The sequence below is a fragment of the Trachurus trachurus genome (assembly GCF_905171665.1).
Source record: "Trachurus trachurus genome assembly, chromosome: 23".
Taxonomy (NCBI): domain Eukaryota; kingdom Metazoa; phylum Chordata; class Actinopteri; order Carangiformes; family Carangidae; genus Trachurus; species Trachurus trachurus.
The window spans coordinates 11,154,972-11,172,149 of NC_139912.1; the positions used below are offsets into that span (position 1 = coordinate 11,154,972).

At 39.7% G+C, this 17,178-nt stretch overlaps 1 protein-coding gene across 1 annotated transcript in view; it reads right to left on the reverse strand.

Annotated features, from left to right (window-relative positions):
• col7a1l (collagen type VII alpha 1-like) overlaps window positions 1-17,178 on the reverse strand; it is a gene marked incomplete at both ends in the record, with an annotated part of 48,349 nt that overhangs the window by 2,027 nt on the left and 29,144 nt on the right. Inside the window, 41 exons of the mRNA XM_083999400.1 lie at window positions 249-464; window positions 1,574-1,622; window positions 1,740-1,793; window positions 2,644-2,721; window positions 3,732-3,848; window positions 3,994-4,056; window positions 4,143-4,205; window positions 4,297-4,350; window positions 4,432-4,485; window positions 4,580-4,660; window positions 4,755-4,790; window positions 4,883-4,954; window positions 5,218-5,289; window positions 5,537-5,593; window positions 5,850-5,885; window positions 6,837-6,872; window positions 6,992-7,036; window positions 7,318-7,377; window positions 7,486-7,521; window positions 7,820-7,891; window positions 7,986-8,111; window positions 8,453-8,512; window positions 8,621-8,647; window positions 9,349-9,384; window positions 9,503-10,105; window positions 10,223-10,261; window positions 10,391-10,444; window positions 11,817-11,867; window positions 11,986-12,039; window positions 12,697-12,768; window positions 12,886-12,933; window positions 13,855-13,899; window positions 14,807-14,914; window positions 15,200-15,403; window positions 16,067-16,165; window positions 16,277-16,411; window positions 16,501-16,536; window positions 16,619-16,657; window positions 16,737-16,772; window positions 16,861-16,878; window positions 17,106-17,168. Coding sequence (XP_083855526.1) covers window positions 249-464; window positions 1,574-1,622; window positions 1,740-1,793; window positions 2,644-2,721; window positions 3,732-3,848; window positions 3,994-4,056; window positions 4,143-4,205; window positions 4,297-4,350; window positions 4,432-4,485; window positions 4,580-4,660; window positions 4,755-4,790; window positions 4,883-4,954; window positions 5,218-5,289; window positions 5,537-5,593; window positions 5,850-5,885; window positions 6,837-6,872; window positions 6,992-7,036; window positions 7,318-7,377; window positions 7,486-7,521; window positions 7,820-7,891; window positions 7,986-8,111; window positions 8,453-8,512; window positions 8,621-8,647; window positions 9,349-9,384; window positions 9,503-10,105; window positions 10,223-10,261; window positions 10,391-10,444; window positions 11,817-11,867; window positions 11,986-12,039; window positions 12,697-12,768; window positions 12,886-12,933; window positions 13,855-13,899; window positions 14,807-14,914; window positions 15,200-15,403; window positions 16,067-16,165; window positions 16,277-16,411; window positions 16,501-16,536; window positions 16,619-16,657; window positions 16,737-16,772; window positions 16,861-16,878; window positions 17,106-17,168 — 3,304 coding nt within the window. The remainder of the gene's footprint in view (window positions 1-248; window positions 465-1,573; window positions 1,623-1,739; window positions 1,794-2,643; window positions 2,722-3,731; window positions 3,849-3,993; window positions 4,057-4,142; window positions 4,206-4,296; window positions 4,351-4,431; window positions 4,486-4,579; window positions 4,661-4,754; window positions 4,791-4,882; window positions 4,955-5,217; window positions 5,290-5,536; window positions 5,594-5,849; window positions 5,886-6,836; window positions 6,873-6,991; window positions 7,037-7,317; window positions 7,378-7,485; window positions 7,522-7,819; window positions 7,892-7,985; window positions 8,112-8,452; window positions 8,513-8,620; window positions 8,648-9,348; window positions 9,385-9,502; window positions 10,106-10,222; window positions 10,262-10,390; window positions 10,445-11,816; window positions 11,868-11,985; window positions 12,040-12,696; window positions 12,769-12,885; window positions 12,934-13,854; window positions 13,900-14,806; window positions 14,915-15,199; window positions 15,404-16,066; window positions 16,166-16,276; window positions 16,412-16,500; window positions 16,537-16,618; window positions 16,658-16,736; window positions 16,773-16,860; window positions 16,879-17,105; window positions 17,169-17,178) is intronic.

Sequence of the window (17,178 nt, forward strand, 5' to 3'; positions counted from 1 at the left end):
GGAGGTGAGGATATCAGTTTTCTCCACCTACTCTTACCCTCAACTAACACACACACATACACATCACAGCTGTTGCACATGAGTAAAACATATGTAACCGTTTAGCTGTGACACACATTTGATCACACTCTACAAATCTGTCGGGCAATTTTGAAAATGATCCCTGGCATCTGTGTGTTTGGCCAGGGGCTTAGACCCTGCTAACACTAACTTGTGTGGACATTCACTTGCATGATTGTTAACTTTACCAGTGCGGTTCAATAGTGTCCCTTCTTCTCTGAGGATCACAGGAGCAGGACTGGTCGTTTCTTCCACCCTGTCTCCATATTCCTCTTCCTCCTCTGGTTCAGCTGCCTCTTCTGCTCCTTCTCGAGGGAGCGCTATCACTTCATCTTCTTTACCGTCAGTCACTGTGGTCGTTGCATCTGGGTCCACAGACTTCACCATGAACTTGTACTCCAACCCTGTAATGAAAAAAAGCAACACACATACATGAGTGCATGCACATAATAATTTCATGTAATGTCATGAACTTGACAGGTGGTCTCAACAAGCAAATACCAATAATACCCTGAAGACACAGCAGGGAATCAAGGTACAGTCTTGACTTGACTCTCCACTACATAATCTAAACACAGTCTGCTGGAGGTTCACTAGAAATGATCTAAAACCGTTCTATGAATCATAATATAAACAACTTTTGATACTAAAAACCCTATAGAAAACTCCAGGTGAAAAAGAGCTTTCAATGAATAAAAAAAGACAATAAAAATATTCAATAAATATTGAAATGAAAGACAAAAAGGGGAAACAAATCAGAAAAAAATTAAGTATTAATCACCAACCAGACAGCCAGACCACCACAAACCTTAAACTTTTAGCAGGTCACAACCAGAAGCCCTTGTTCTGATGACTTGAGAGGCTAAGTGGACCTAAGTGGGAACTGCAGCTCACTAAAATAATACTGTAACCCTTTTTCAGTTTTATAGTAAGAAACGCACAGGTGATATGTTACAATTAGCATTAGCATTACTCTGTTTTACTGTCTCCAATTAAACACTAGTTGGTAACAGTGTGACAGTGAAACCTGAAGGGATCATTAGCTTTATTATTTACACCTGTACTTTTCCTACTGTGACATGTCAAAATGTGTTCTGATTAATAAAAAAAAAACATTGTGCAGAAAGGTTAACAATAAGCAGAATTTGAGTGTGTTGAAGAGTGTGGTTTCTTGGTGAGCCGTCCCACTTAATGGCAGTCTCGTGTTTGTGAATGGCTCTGCTGTTGCTGGCACCATGGTGTGTGTTCCTCTGAGAGAACATAACAGATGGCACAACACACACGGGTGCCATGCTGCTGCCACAGGAGCTCCACAACAAACAATCACGCAGGCACACATGCACCCACGCACACACACACACGCACACGCACACACACAATATGTAGGCCCACCTAGAGGCACATTCATGCATTCTTGGATAAATGGACAGAAAAGTGTGAGCACATGTACAGGAGGGTGCTCAACATGTACAAGTGCATATCGTAACATCCCCAAGGACACACACACACTTACCACACTTTTCCACCACTTCTTGAGTGACTAGCTCCTTCACTTCTTCAACCTTGACACAAAATACAAAGATAGTCTTATTGACTTCATCGTCTTATCAATGCTACTATGTAGATGTTTACACATGTGTGTGTGTTACTGAGTTTGTTTGTGTGTGATAAACACATACTGAGAGTCCAGGCTCTCCTTTATCCCCCTTTACTCCTTCAATCCCTGTTATACCCTGTAAAAAAAGAGCAGATTTACACATTCACATGAGCTGAACATGAGATTTTACATATTTTGGATAATTATTATCTTCTTGGGGCAAACTGGTCCCCATTTTAACCTCTTGTTTCTTCCTCTAGGTGGATTAAATGATAGCGCAATCAGCTGTTGACATCAACTGATATACAGCACACTACCATCTTGCCCCTTTTTAGCTAGCTAGTCTATTTCACTGGCTTCTGTAACCAAAATTAGAGCAGTTCTGGTAAATATTCTTACACTGATAATAAAGAAAATGGTAAATGTTAAAGAGCCTTAAAGAAACTCTCAGCTCATTGTTTAATTTTTTGTTGTCTGTAATGACAAATCTTGTTGCTCTAAAAAGCTGCAATAAATTACAAATGTGACCAAGTTAAACATCTGGAAGACAAAAACAACATAACTATCTAGTGAACATAGAGAACAGCTTAGCCGGTCAAGGGGGAGAGGGAATTGGGGTTAAAAAAGGAGAAAAATGCTAACTTTGGTCTGTGGTGTTTGCAAACCGTTTCTATCGCTTAAAATGGGATAATGTTGTATTCACGACTTGTTTGTGCTGCCCCAATGTGACCAGAAAAGAGTTAGTTTTGTTTGTGAGTTTCAACATCAGATGCCTCACGACTTAGTCAGGAATACAGTGATGCTTTACCATAGTTGTGGAATACAAAGTAATTGTGTTGTATTGTTATCTGCCCTTAATTACGTTGGAATATGAATTGAAAACATATAAACATATAAAAGCCCTTGAGTCATTACAGTAGCTATTGTAAATTGGAACTTGTTTCTTGTAATGTGTGATTCGAGGGCTGAATGGTGAAATGACTCACACTGTCTCCTCTTTGTCCTGGTGTCCCTGGTTGTCCCCTCTGACACGGCTTCGACCTGCCTCTTCTGCCCCTCTCCCCCTGTTTGACCACAATCAAAGTGAAACACAGAGCAAAAACACATTCTGAGTATTTTACACAACCCTTCTACGTCAAGAAGAAGATTAAAAAAAAAATCCATAGCAGAAGAGTAGCTATGAAAGACAGACCAATTAGGTCCATCCTTCTGAGAGTCTCGTAATTGTAGCTGAAAAGAGCTAATTGAGTAAGATATTACTTGAAAGCTGCAGACAGAAATAAATCTGTGTGTGTGTGTGTGTGTGTGTGTGTGTGTGTGTGTGTGTGTGTGTGTGTGTGTGTGTGTGTGTGTGTGTGTGTGTTAATTAGGGACATGTCTCTGCTGCTGCAGTATAGGCTACAGAGCACATGCTGCCACTCAGACACAGACGTGGTGATGACTGTAATCAAGCTCAGCTCATCCTCCTGTTCTCTGTCCTCTGTCACACTTTCACTCTTTTCCTGTCAACTGGATTTTTTTTTGTAAGGGAGAGGGTGAGTGAGATGAATACTTAATTAGTTTGAACAACTACGTACGTATGTGTAGTGTGTGAATGTGTGTTCTACCCCATTAAAGTGATATCAATTCATTGGACAAAAAGCTTAAAAAAAACTAATAATGAATCATAAAAGCAGATCGATTTCAAGACCTGGATACAAAACAATTTATAGATATGACGCACAGATTATGTCGTCATGACGTAGCCATATGGTTTTTTAGTGCTGACGTACCTCAGAGTATGTTAAACTAGTGGCTACTGTATATTGTGACTGCACCATTCAGTTGAAGTGGTAGTTAGGCTTGTTGTTGGATGGGATTACTTAACTAAAGCGCTGAGTCATACCTCCAGCTTCACTACACAAGTGAGTACACAAGAGCTTAATGTGCTGCTTAATGATGTGTGCGTTTATTGTTGAAGCCTTGCTGAAAAATGTAATCATGTTACCTTCCTGATATGTTTAATACTGTTGTCATAAAAGTTCTTAATCGCTGTCAGTATCTTCAGTGCACAGAGGGAGCAGGTATACTGAACCTTAGGCCCCGTGTTCCCATGGGGACCTGGTGGTCCTGGTGGTCCGTCATCTCCGTCCCTTCCTGAACTCCCAGCTGACCCCTTAAAGCCGGGGAAACCTGGGAAACCTCCTGTGCCCTGAATGAGAGAAACAACAATAACACATTGTGCTGTTTTTTTGTTTTGTTTTACTCAGATGTGTACTTTTTAATTGGATTGTAAAACATATGACATAGTAAGTGAGGAAATTGTTGAACAGTAATATTGGTGTTAATTGACTCACCTTTTCCCCTTTCACTCCTGGTTCACCATTAGCACCATTGATCCCTCCTAGTCCCTTGTCTCCCTAAAATTTCACATCATGAAAAATACAAATAAAAAAAGGAAAATGCCAACTTTGTATTTGTTTGGGGAGACAAAGCAAATGTTTACCTTGCGTCCTGTGAGTCCATTCAGCCCAGGTATACCAGGGGTGCCGGGGGACCCCATATCTCCCTAGATTGTAAAAACACGTTGGTAACCATGTGGCATACACCGAGTTATCTTGAGCATTGATTGTCTTATCAAAATCTAATTAAGTCCTAACCTTTTCTCCATCCAGGCCTGGACTCCCAATGCGTCCAGGTAAACCTCTGAAACCCTGGAAAAGCAAGTAACACTGTAGAACAAGGCTAAACAGATTAAAAGTAGGAGGAAACAAAACAAATCACGAAGTCTGCACCTTCTCTCCTTGCTCCCCTTTGTCTCCTGGTAAGCCTGGTTCTCCTGAATCACCCTGAATGATGTCAAATGACATACATAATACATTAATGAAATTATGTTTGGAAGCTATAGGATCATAGTTGGTTATGTAATGTTTTCCAGTGTACCTGATCACCCTTTTGGCCTTGCAGCCCTACATCTCCTTTATCTCCTTTGGCCCCATCCACTCCGTGATCCCCGTTGCGACCCTTAAATCACATCATGCGTATTACTGTATGAGATTTTACATCTAAAATGTTGTTTGTTGAGGATGACTGCATGTTGTTTGTTTGTTTGTTCTACCTTAACTCCGTTGAGTCCGGGCTCTCCTGGATCTCCCTGTAGAAAAGAAAGCATCGTCACACACTGCAGTGTAGTAATAAAATATTGGGTAATATTGTGTCACGATATTCAAATGACCCCTCACTTACCTTCTGGCCCACAGGTCCTCGTGCTCCAAACCGTCCCAATGCACCCTTAGTTCCTGCATCGCCCTTCAAACCCTTTAAAAACAGTGTAAAACACTATTTATAATCATGATTTATTGTGGTTTAGGTGACTAATGCATTCCCATGTATTAAAGCCTTAATCATCAAGCAAGCTGATAATTGTCTAACAGAAACTTAATCATGCCTGGTATCATGTTGCAGTAGAGGTGCCCTCGAGTCTGACAGTGAATCACTATCATTACATTAGCCTCTACATGTCTTTTGGGAGACATCCTTCTTCTCTGTGCTTCTCAAATATTGACACCAGGTTTTATTACCTTGAATCCAGGAGGACCGTCTTCGCCCTTTTCGCCTTTGTCACCATCAAATCCTGGAGGGCCACGCTCACCCTGAAATGAAATGTCAAAAATGATTTTTTTTTATGTCTTTACTTTGTGTGTTAAACTGTATTATAGATAGTCTTCATTTAAGTATAACTTATTCGATCTGAGTGCTATTCACCTAATATAGATAAATTAGGTTTTATTGAGATGTACTGAATTGAAGCCAGATGGCAAAGACTGTCATATCACTTTGACCTGAATGTGAATTTATTGCACAATAGGCTACATGACTATGACCTGAGGGGGATCTCACCGCCTCTCCTTTAGAGCCCTTAAATCCACGGGGTCCTTGGATTTGGAGCAGACTGCCCTGCAGGAAGGAATTGAATTGTGAATTCATGGTGCAAGTGACTCTGCAACAAATAATACAGTAATCAACATGGAGTCACAGAGATACAGTCATAGAGCTGTGAATCATGTATACTTGTTGTATGCACAATGTGTCTTGTCAGCAAACACACCCCATGCGAAGCCCTGGTGTAATGTGTTCACTCAGCTGTAATGAAACAGCACAAAGGCTAAATACTTTCTGATTTTCCTACAGAGCAACATATGAATCATCATACCCTTTCTCCTCTGACTCCAGGTAACCCATGGTCTCCCTGAAAAGAAACATGATTATAAAAGGACTTTCCCAACGTGATTATTTCGATTGTGCACAAACACAAACTCAGATTTCCACCCCCTTTGATAGCATCACAACATGTTTGTCGTGGACTACAACATGACCAAGGTTTAATGGCACGGGATGGGAATGAGTTTGATGAATAAATCACATGGCGTCACCTCAGTTGTGACATATTTATGGAGAAGAAACAGACAAACATGAAGGCAGACTGACAACTCACATCACTCCTATCAACACAACCTGAACCTACTGACACTTCAGAATGAATGGGAAATTGCTATCTTCGAAATGAAAGAAGCATCTAGTCATTGAAATTCTGTCAATTTTGGCCTCACTGCTGACACTGATGTCCATAACAGTGAGTCATGTGTACACAAATATCATGAATATTCAAGCAGATAAGATTGAGAAGTTCATTGACGTTCTGGCATCTAAGAAATCACAGCACTTTCATGCTTTTTTTTTTTTTTTAAAGTGTGGTGAGGAGATTTTACAGGAATCTACAGCGTAAATGGAAAAACATGAAGTTTCAGTGCCTGGGGGTGAACACACTTTGGTGATGAAAGAGGTCAGAAAACAGCCAGAATGGTTAAAGGTATATGCCGCCTGGTTCATCAGATAGGCTCCATTACGAACACGCTGACACTGAAGTCGGCACCGGCGATACAAGTCCAAAGATCTATCTCCTCTCTTGTAACATGATGTAATATTCTGGGAACATTTTCCTGACACAACATTTATTTTCAGTGTGAAGATACGGCTGCAATTTCAATCTATCCCAGCTCCTAGGGGTGTACCATATCTCAGTTTATCAGAGCACCTGTGGAATGAGATCTGAACAGGTTGTTTACTGAGTGCTGCATTCCTCTAGACATCAAATTCAAATTCATGCCATTTAGGAACAAGCAGAGTCGTATTTACTCACCTTTTCACCTTTGCTGCCCCGCAACCCTTTTGGACCCTAGGAAAAAAAACGTAAAGAAAAGGAGAAAAGGATTTTTCAATGTAGATCAGCAAGAATCTAACAATCTTAAATTGTTTTTTATGCTGAATTGTGTGGTTATGAGGAAAGTTGTTTACCAGATGCCCAAGAGTTCCTTTAACACCTGGAGTGCCTTGATCACCCTGAAAGAAATGAAATATTTTTGGTTTTCTACACAATCCACCAACATCATCAACTGCATTGAATATCAAAGATAATGACTTGATTGCATTAATACAATACAGGTTCAAAACATGACACAATCAGTGTTAGGAGACACAATAATTACCCAGAAGATATTTCATAATTTTATAGTAATGGTGAGTTTGTGCTAAGTTCCATTAAAAACCATCTAAACCTGGTCAGACTGTTGTTGTGTGAAGTATTGGAGGTTGTCTGACAACTACGTATGAACTGAGCTCACCCTTCTGCCTGGGAAGCCAGACAGACCCCGGCCACCAGGCTCTCCAGGAATACTGTCACCCTGATGAAAACAACAGAGTGTAAAAGTGAGTTCACATGACATTTTGTTGAATTAATGAATCTAACATTATAAAAAAGTATGTGCAACTCAAATATTATGCATTTGTACCTTTTCTCCTTTGACTCCCGGTACACCAAGAGGGCCCTTTGTTGTGAGGTGCAGGAAGAAGAAAACATTATTAACCATCATTCCCAGCCTAATCAATCGATCACACAAGAGAAATAAACTTGAAACCACCTCAACAATCTCACACATACAGCACATGATGAGCAACTTCACTAGCCTAAAGGAGCTATTTCTAATATGTGCTATTGCTATAGTGGCATCCTGTAAATATAACAGTGGCCTAAGCTCTTGGCAACACTGCTATGTGAAAGAAAAACTTAGAAATAGCTCCTTCAACACACACTGAGGATCACGGAGATCATTTGTACCCTCTTACCAGAGATCCCGATGGCCCTCGAGGGCCAGGAGATCCAGGTGATCCATTCTTGCCCCTTTTACCCCGCTCACCCTGCACACAACACACAAATGTTTTTATGTCTCTGTAAAAGCCCAGTGCCACAACTTTCTCTTTTTCACCAATGAGAGCAAAAAAAATTATGCACCTCTCTGCCTGGTTCTCCTGTGTCTCCCGGGGGACCCCTGAGGCCTGGGGACCCTTGGATGCCTACATTACCACGGATACCCTGGATACCCTGAGCACCCTGAGGTCCCTGTTCACCTGGTTCACCCTGAGGTAAAAAGGGAGAGCAAGACATAGGTGGAGACAAATGAGAGGTCTAGAAGATAAACAGCTAGTTAAAGGTCACTTGTTTCATGTAGCATTATTATGAAGCACTTCTATTACCTTTGAATAATTGCTTTTAAATAAAGTCCTTTCCCCTTTATCAAATTAAAAGCTCAAACTAAACTTTAAATGAGCGAGTGAGTCACTGAGTCAATTAAATTCCCTAAATTAAAACCATGATGAGAAACAAAGTCAATCAAAGTGAATGTGATGGGAAAGACTTAATTGATTCACTGTGGACATTGTAAGTAAGCAGCTACGTGTATTTATAATGTAACATTTCACCTTTTGTCCTGGAGGACCAGCTTGGCCTTCTGGGCCCCTGTGGCCGATGCCCGGCTCTCCCTGAACACAGAACAAACATGGCTGCACAATGTTTCACTGTTATTGCTTCAAATGAAAAATCTCTCTGCCCTGAGCTAAAAGCGTTCATGTGGTGAACACTGTGTTTACCTTTTGTCCTTTTTCACCAATTTCACCCTGAAAAGTGTGTGAGCACAAAAAAAAAAAAAAGCACACATGAGTTAGAAAGTTGGATTCTTTCTTCAAGGGCCAAAAGCAAACAAACAACCACAGAGGAATTTGAAGAAGAAAAAAAAAAAGACACACAGAAGAATGAGCAGACTCGTCAGCATGTTTAACAAGGGGAATTATTAATGTCTGCTTTAATCTACTGTCTCACAGTCGACCAGAAATAGAGCAGAGGGGACATCAAAGGCCTGGACTCAACTGTCTTTACTGACAGGCGAGACGAGAGAGAAGCTCTCCCCAAGCTCTGATGTCATTTGCTGATGCAATGTGGGTAGGCGGGGAGAGCGGCGATGATATTTTTATGAACCAGTGGCACATTTCGTGTGGCGACTGTCATCTTGGCTCTGTGATCTTGGGATGATGATAATAATGATTTTAATCAGTGTAATGAGAGGGATGATATAATCGTCTCCTAACGAAGGGATACGGTTCATTACAAAAAAAGAAGGACGGCTGCACACAAAAGATAACTCTCACCTCTAGTGGTGTCCAGTTGTGCAGACAGTTGTGGTTTTATGTGGCCAGCTTTTAGTTAGTATAATGGATGCAAATGTAATTTTCATATAAATCAGGCCCATTGAAACCTATTCACAATGTGGTTGGATATTCAAGTAATGGGTATGAAGTGTCTTTATTATATCTTTAGTCACCTTTCTTCCTGGGTTTCCATTCTCCCCTGGTTGTCCCTATTACATGAGACATGTATAGTTAAGTTAACAAATGTATTAAATGAATTAAAGTGGACATTTATTCTTTCTATTTTGGCCGGATGTTAGTGTCATGAGGTCGACTCTGTGCTCTTACCTTTAGGAGTAAATACTCGGGAGGGTAATGGTAAGGTTGTCCGTTGTCTTCATCATAACCCCCCTCACTCCTCCGCTCCATCTCCATCCTCCTCCTCTCCCATTCCTCTCTCTCCTTCTCAATGTCTCTCTCCTCCCCTGTCTCTGTCCTCTTCCTCTCCCTCTCCCTCTCCAGCTCCCTCTCTAATTTTTCTCTCTCCATCTCGGCCTCTCTCTCCCTCTCCATCTTTTCTCTCTCCAGCTCCAGCTCCGCCTCCCTCTCCAGGTCCCCTCTCTCCCTCTCCATCTCCAGCCTCTCCCTCTCTCTCTCCCTCACCAGGACCTCCTCCTCCTCCTCCCCATCCCATTCTCGGTCGACATCCTCCTCAGTGTCCCAGTCGTAGTCTCCACTCCTCTCCTCCTCCTCATAGACTGGATCAGGGACCGTGTCTGTGAATCCATGTGGTTCTACTCCTTTCTCTTTTCCTATCCCCCACTCCTCAACTTCTTCATCTTCTGTCAGTTCGTCCCCTCCTCCCTGTGTTTCCCTACGAACCCCTCTTTCTGTCTCCCTGTACATCTTCCTCTCTTTCCGTTCTTGCCTTTTCCTCTTGGTTTGTGTTTGCTGATCATCGTTTTCTTTCCTCTTCAAAAAAAAAAAAAAGAAATTTCTAAATGAGTTGCACCATCTGAATTTGGATTAATACACATGATCTATATTTGTATTATACTTCAGACTCACATTGAAGCTGTTGTAGCCTTGAGCTCCAGAGGATAGACGCTGAAATTAAAGTGAAGAGCGTCATCTTACATCTGGTTCACCGTGACCATGAAAGTGAAATTTCATAATTTATGTGATGAACTCAGTTTTAATTTCCAATGACTGCTTAATATCTAGTGGAAAAATTACTTTTTCTGCCTCCTTGAACCGATTTCTTCCACCTGGGGCACCTGGCATGAACACCTAAAATATAAAAACGATTACTACCTCCATTTTTATTGCTATCGATCTGTCTTCCACAAAACCAGAAAACACTTACCATGAAATGAGGCTGGGGGGCGCCTCTTCTCACCCTGACAGGAGACCGAAGCATCTGTCAAGTGCCCCAAAATGTTCATGAGCATATTAAACACCAGTGTGTGTAGTTTTATGTGTATGATGGTGGAAAATGTAGGAAAGAAAGACACAGACTGGCTTAGACAGTTACTTTAACATTTTCTTTTTACTTGAGGATACATGCACAGAGAGGGTAAACACATTTCAATGAAACATTTCACCAGTGAAAAGTGTTTGATCTGGCTACAAAACTGTTTATATTCTGAGTAATATCACTGGCATTCAAAGTATTTTTTGGTGAAAAACAAAACATTTTTCCATGTTTCAATAAATAGAACTTCAGTACAATTTGACACGAGGAAATATGTATTGAAATTATTGGCACATGTGTGAGAAAGCTTATTTGTTACAGAGAAGTATTTGTCTTAATAAATAAATAAGGAGTCGTAGACAAGGTGAGTAAAGTAAAGGCTACACTGGTGTTTACACTGAACAAACTGAAGAAGAATCACAACAGTCTTTACATGAGGACATGATGCTCAGATCTTAAGAGTGGTGCCTGTGTTTCTATAAAGCTCCACCACATGATTTTTTCTTTTTTATGTTATGGCCATGGCTTTGGGTGAGTGACATCGTCGCTGAGGAGTCGTTGGTCAGGTTCAGGGCTCCTCACCAGCAATACAGTTCACAGTCTATTCACACTCTCCGTGTAGTGTGTGCTTTCTTATGAATGCTTAACTCCCTACAGTCACAGTCTCTTGGGAATTAAGAGATGTCCTGTTTAAAAAAACGAGAGAGATAGAGAAGTATTAAAAGTAACTCTCCTCTGAAGCTGAAGAGTTCACTCAGAGTCTAGTTCGGCTTCTCATTCCCATTCAGACAAGCTTTAGAGAAATCATGCTCAAAGCATGCTGCTCAAAAATGCTGTCCTGTCTCATGCTTCGGCAACGTCCATGTATTATTAAAAAAACAAACAAAAAAAAAAGTTAAAAACTGTGTGGGTGTTTTTGCATTCCCATTGTATTTGCATTAGCCTTATACAAACATCTTTTTGCACTGGTGAAAGTTTCATAGGAAGAAGAGAGAAGAAAAGGTCTGAAAATGTGATGCCAAGTGCTTATTTATATCTATTTGTGTTTATAGCATACTGGAGCCCATCCTTCATTTAATACAAGCACTTATCCATCACTTTCAGGCCTCTTTGTTAAGTGTCAGTAAAAGAGAAGGGCATTCCAAGGCATGCAAGATAGTCTGTAAGATTTAAAAAACACCACTCTACCTTGTCTGCTTCCTCTGTTGTGATGGGAGGAGTGGGCAGCGACACTTCAATCTGGTCAGGACAATAAAGGCAAAATGAAACAGTGCAGGGAAAAAATACTCCTCCAAAGTTAGGCACAATATTGAGTAAAAATCTACATATGACATTTGTAGTAAGCACCCTTCAATACCGTTTCTATATCCTTCATAGGTGGAGACAGTGGCTCTGTGACTGTCAAGACAGCCTGAGGGGAGAAGAATCAGAAGCAGAGGATAAAGAAGTAAGTATATACTTCTAAATTCAAAACATGTATCAGTGCACAAATATACAGTATGCAAGCTGGTTTAAACTCTGAAAGTCCCCTTTCTTAGTCATTTACTGTGCATTGGATATCCATTGACTGGCTGCTGAAAACATTGGGCACTGGCGATACAGCAAATGCATTTATGAAAGGTTTTTCATTTTCATTTCTTAAATATTGCCTTTTACTATATTATCATATATTATATAAGGTGTTTTTTGCATGTACTCATTCAAATTTTGGACTGGACTTCTGCTCAAATAGATATGCAGATCACTAAAGTAACTGCAGACAAACTTTTAGATTTTTTTGTTTCAGATTTGGTAGTAGTAAATACTGTACACATGCATCACGTGTGCTTTTACCTGTGTGTCTATGTCTTTGCCTGAAAAGGATATCAGAGGACGAGTAGAGGTGTCTCCCAATGTTTCTGACTGGACAGGGCTGCGTGTGGGTAATTGTTCCTAATACACAGCATAAATATGTTATTATTCCTCAGGGACATCAGGGCAGTGCATAACTGAGCTCAGCTGTCTGTGCCCCCTCTCTATCACAGCACAGTCTTGCAACAGTGAACAGTGAATTAGTTTTTGTTATTACCTGGGCTACAGAATTGTTGATGCTCACCTGTTTATCCACTGGATGTGGGAATGCATGTGTTTGGACTTCAAGCTGCATATGATGAAAAAAAACACAGGACACATTTTACATTAAAAATGAATCGCAACATTTACTGTATTCCCAATCCATCTGAAACAGATGAGGACATGCTGTTTGAAGCAAGTTTACCTGTCGCCTCTCCTGCAAGCCTGACGGATCATCCATGGAAAGTTCTTCCTGTTTGGGAAAAGAAAAAAAAAAGAAATTATAATTTCATCACAACTTTTAAATGATGATGATGATGTACAGAGCCGAAGCAGTGGGCTGTAAAAGACACTAATTAATTCTTAATAATTAATTCAGGTAGTGGGTGTGTCATTAATCAACTCTCTCCAGTGCTTTACGTGGGCACTGATATATTTTAGTCCCCAAAGACGTAAAAAAGTGGGGAAAAAAATTGATTACGAGTTTGACAGGACTGTTAACAAGAAAACACCCACGAAGACAAGGCTCCAAATCTGTGGCAAACCCCACGTCATCAATCATCATTTTAAATTGAGGTTTTCTACAGTGTATCCACTTAGTCATGCACTGCAGCAGCTGCCTACCTTGTATTCATAGCTGTATTCTTCACCATTATAAAACTCCTCTCCTCCTTCTTCGTCCTCTCCTCCTCCTCCTCCTCTTTGCTTCTCCTCCTCACTTGTCTTTACATAAAGACAACAAGAAGAAAAGACAATAATTACAGGAAGATACTGTGACAGATTATCATTTGTCACTTGTGCTAATGGCTGGACGACAACAATGCCAAGTGATTACAAAGCGATCCATTCATCAAATTTAGCTGAACTGTTATCAATACAATGAGAAGCACATGGACAAATGCATGCTTTCAGTTTTTCTTACCCCACCATCTGAATGGTGAGCAGTTATTTCTGGTGGTTATAATGTACTTTGTTAATTCATAAAGCTTATGCTTATAAAACATTTTAGTATTAGAGCACTTATGTAAATATAGTTATGTTAATGTTAATGCCATGTTAGTGATAGCCAGAGTTAGAGCCTGTGTTTATGGTTGTGTTAGTTGTTAGGTTTGTTTATGTTTAGTTGGTGACATTAAGTTTCCAGGTTTAGTTCGACCCCTTCAAGGACATTTACCAGGCGTTGTCTCTGCCTCTTATGTCGTCCTTTATTTCCTTTGCCCTGGTTAAGAAGTTCAGAAGTCAGAGAGAAAAAAACACAAAGGTTTCTCATGCTTCAGAAGTTGTTGTTGATCGAGTATGAAACTTTGAGTTGATACTTTAAGTTTAAGACAATATTTAAGAGGGGAATAAGTAGTTAATGATGATAAAAAAAATGAACACGGCACCTTTAAAAAAAAAGATGTTTAAGACCCCTTAGTGTTAAAGTTAAAACAAGTTTATACTTATAGGTATTTATAGGACCACACCAGTAGTGTTACATGTTTTAGCTCATTTATTACAAATTGCATTTTTTTTTCTACTGTTCATTTTTTGGGGAATTTCAGAAATTGATTAGATTCTAATATATTCCCATGCGTCTTGTTTTTGTCATTTTATCATTCATGTTTGTAATGCTTAATGAAATGGATTTCATCACATATCATCTCATAGAGACTTTTTTTTTTAGCAAGATCCATTTTATTGCCTTGAATTTTGTTCCCAAAACTCCACCTAGTGCATTTTTGAATGACCCAAAAATCAAAGAGTTGAGAACTTTTTTTTTTGCATCCACCACACAGCAGTGTTCATGTTTACTTCTTGTTTTCTGTCAGAATTTGATTCTCTGATGACAAAGTCCTTTAACAAGTGTGTTCTTGAAAACATGAGAAATATCAAATAAACCTAAAACTAGAAATAAACCTGATATTTATACTATGGCGGTTAAGACTTCAGAGGTAGCAACTGTGAGCTAAAACATGAAATACTAGCATGATCCTTTAACAATGTAAATGCAAGTTATCAATACTTGTTAAAATGACCCCAAGGATATTTTATTTTTCTTGTTATATCTTAAAAATTACTCATGCTTGTCTTAAATCAATCAGGGGCAAACCAGGTTATTGATGAGATGACCATGGTGGCTTTACCTTCCCACGTTCCCTGTTCTTCTTCTTTTGTCCCGTGTTCTTCTTCAGAGAGTCCTCCTGAGTGAGGACAAGTGTCTCCTCCACAGTTTCAGGTAACTCTGAAACCGTCTGACATCCACAGATAAATTAGTTTATTGTCCACGATTTCCATTTCAAAAACAATCTGAGCATGGATAGACCACACATATGATGAATATGAGAGATAAAGAGATTGTATAAAACCAAGTATCAAGTCAAGATGTTATCAGTAACATTTAACACTACGATATCCCGTTGTGTTCACAATTTAAAAGCTTTTTATGAAAATAGGTTAATCAACCCAGTTTAAATCTGAATGATGCTGTTTTATGAATCGTTTTAAAGCTGGCATACTTTAGTGTAAAATATCCTTACCTCCTGGGCCGAAGTATAATTGAAAGTAGAACTGACTACAGTCAGATTCATTTTCATTGAAGACACGTCATCACTGTCCCCTCTGTCTACGATCTTCTTCCCTGTGGATCCCTTCAACTTGGTCTCAGTCACACCAAGCTCCTGCTCATTGTTCAATGTGGTCATGTTCCACGAGGTAGGAACTTCTGCAGTTTCATTTGAAGGCTAAAAAAAAAAAAAAAAAAAAAAAGGGGAATTAGTGGATGAGAGAAAAGGCACCATTGGTATTAGTGTTTAATAGTAATGTGGCCTTCATCAGGCTCATCACAAAATACACATTACATATACATTACACATTACAAAGAACATTAAAATATGATAAATATGAAAGAGAAAAATCATATAAATACATCAAGATATCAGCCAGAGGGGGTATTCACAAATAGACAAACTTATTAATTAACTTATTACCAGGTCTGTCATCCATAATATATTTGCTTATGCTTGTGTATTGACCCTGTTTAAATGTTCTTTGTAATGAGACTGGTGGACTCATGATAAAGTATCTGTGTTTTACGGTGTTGGTATCCTTTGACAAGAATGGGTCAATACTTCTTCTCTCCTTGAAAACGTATCAGTTATTTACACCTGCACTGAGCCTTTGAGGCTTTTTAAAGCGTAAAACAAAACCTAAGCAGACAGGTGAGAAAATTGCACTCTCTTTTGGGGTATACTTCTTGGTTTTAGTGATTTCATGTCAGTGTCATTATTTTTAATCAAGACAGGACTTTGGCAGATTGCTGGACACAAAAGTTATACCTAATACAAGAAAATCCTTGAAACTGGTTGCTTTGACATTTTGGCTGGACATTTACTGATGTTACTTACAACTGGTAATGATTCTGGAGAGCTGACTTCTAAATCTGGGTGTTCAGTGGTGTCTAGCTCCGACAAGGGCTGGCTGGCGAGGTCAAATTTCACTGAACTCTGTTGAGATGAAAAACACACTTTTAACGAACAGCATGTGTCTGTGTAGTGTGGAAACTCCATTCAAACCTTCTGTAAAAAGTTTTTTTTTTTTTTTTTTTTTTTACATACCGAGTACTCAGTGATGACGTTGGAGGTGTGAGTCGCTGTGTTTTCTTTTGTTTTCTTGCTGGTGCCAAGGACATGAAGCAGCTCCTCTATCCCTTCCTGCAGCAGCCTGTCCATCAAAGCCTTCAGCAAAGGCAGCTGAGGGAATTTTTTTTTTTTACAATTTATTTTACTCTTATAAATTCTGTCAACCTCAAAATGTGTAGTGTGTCATGCTCAGCACTCACCCTTATGCCATAGGCTTCAAACATTATTTCAATATCCTAAAGGACAGAAAATATGTTGCTCAATGACTTAAGAATGCAAAATGAGAACATGTATCCCAGTGTTACGGCCTGTATTCACCTTCATCTCAATAGATTTTGCAGGAGCTCCAGCATCACCCTTTGAAAACATGAACATAAATGTAGTGAAACTGATTTACATTTCAATGCACATGTGGGATAACACAGATCAGCACTACCTTATCTCCTTTCAGGCCTTGTTCTCCTTTATCACCCTGCAAAACAACAGCAAATGAGCTATAAAACCATTATTACTACTTTGTCTCTTCATTTACTTTAGTATAAACCCCATTACCATCTTACCTTCATCCCTGGTGAACCCTAAACACACAGAAACAAGACGTTGGTACATGCATCTACAATGCATGACATATCTGATGGCAGATAATGGCACTACACACTGCAGCCCACCACAAATCATCATCACTGAATGATGACTCAGATGCCATGCAGACAAAATATAAAGTCATGCCACAGATGAAATGATGTGCCATTATTCATGAGCTATAAATATGTAGAAACATGTGGGGAGTGAACATCAAACTCACAGTGGCCCCTGGAGGACCCATTGGGATCGGAAATGCTTCTCGGAGTTCGTCAACGGTGGCGCCCTGTGAACAG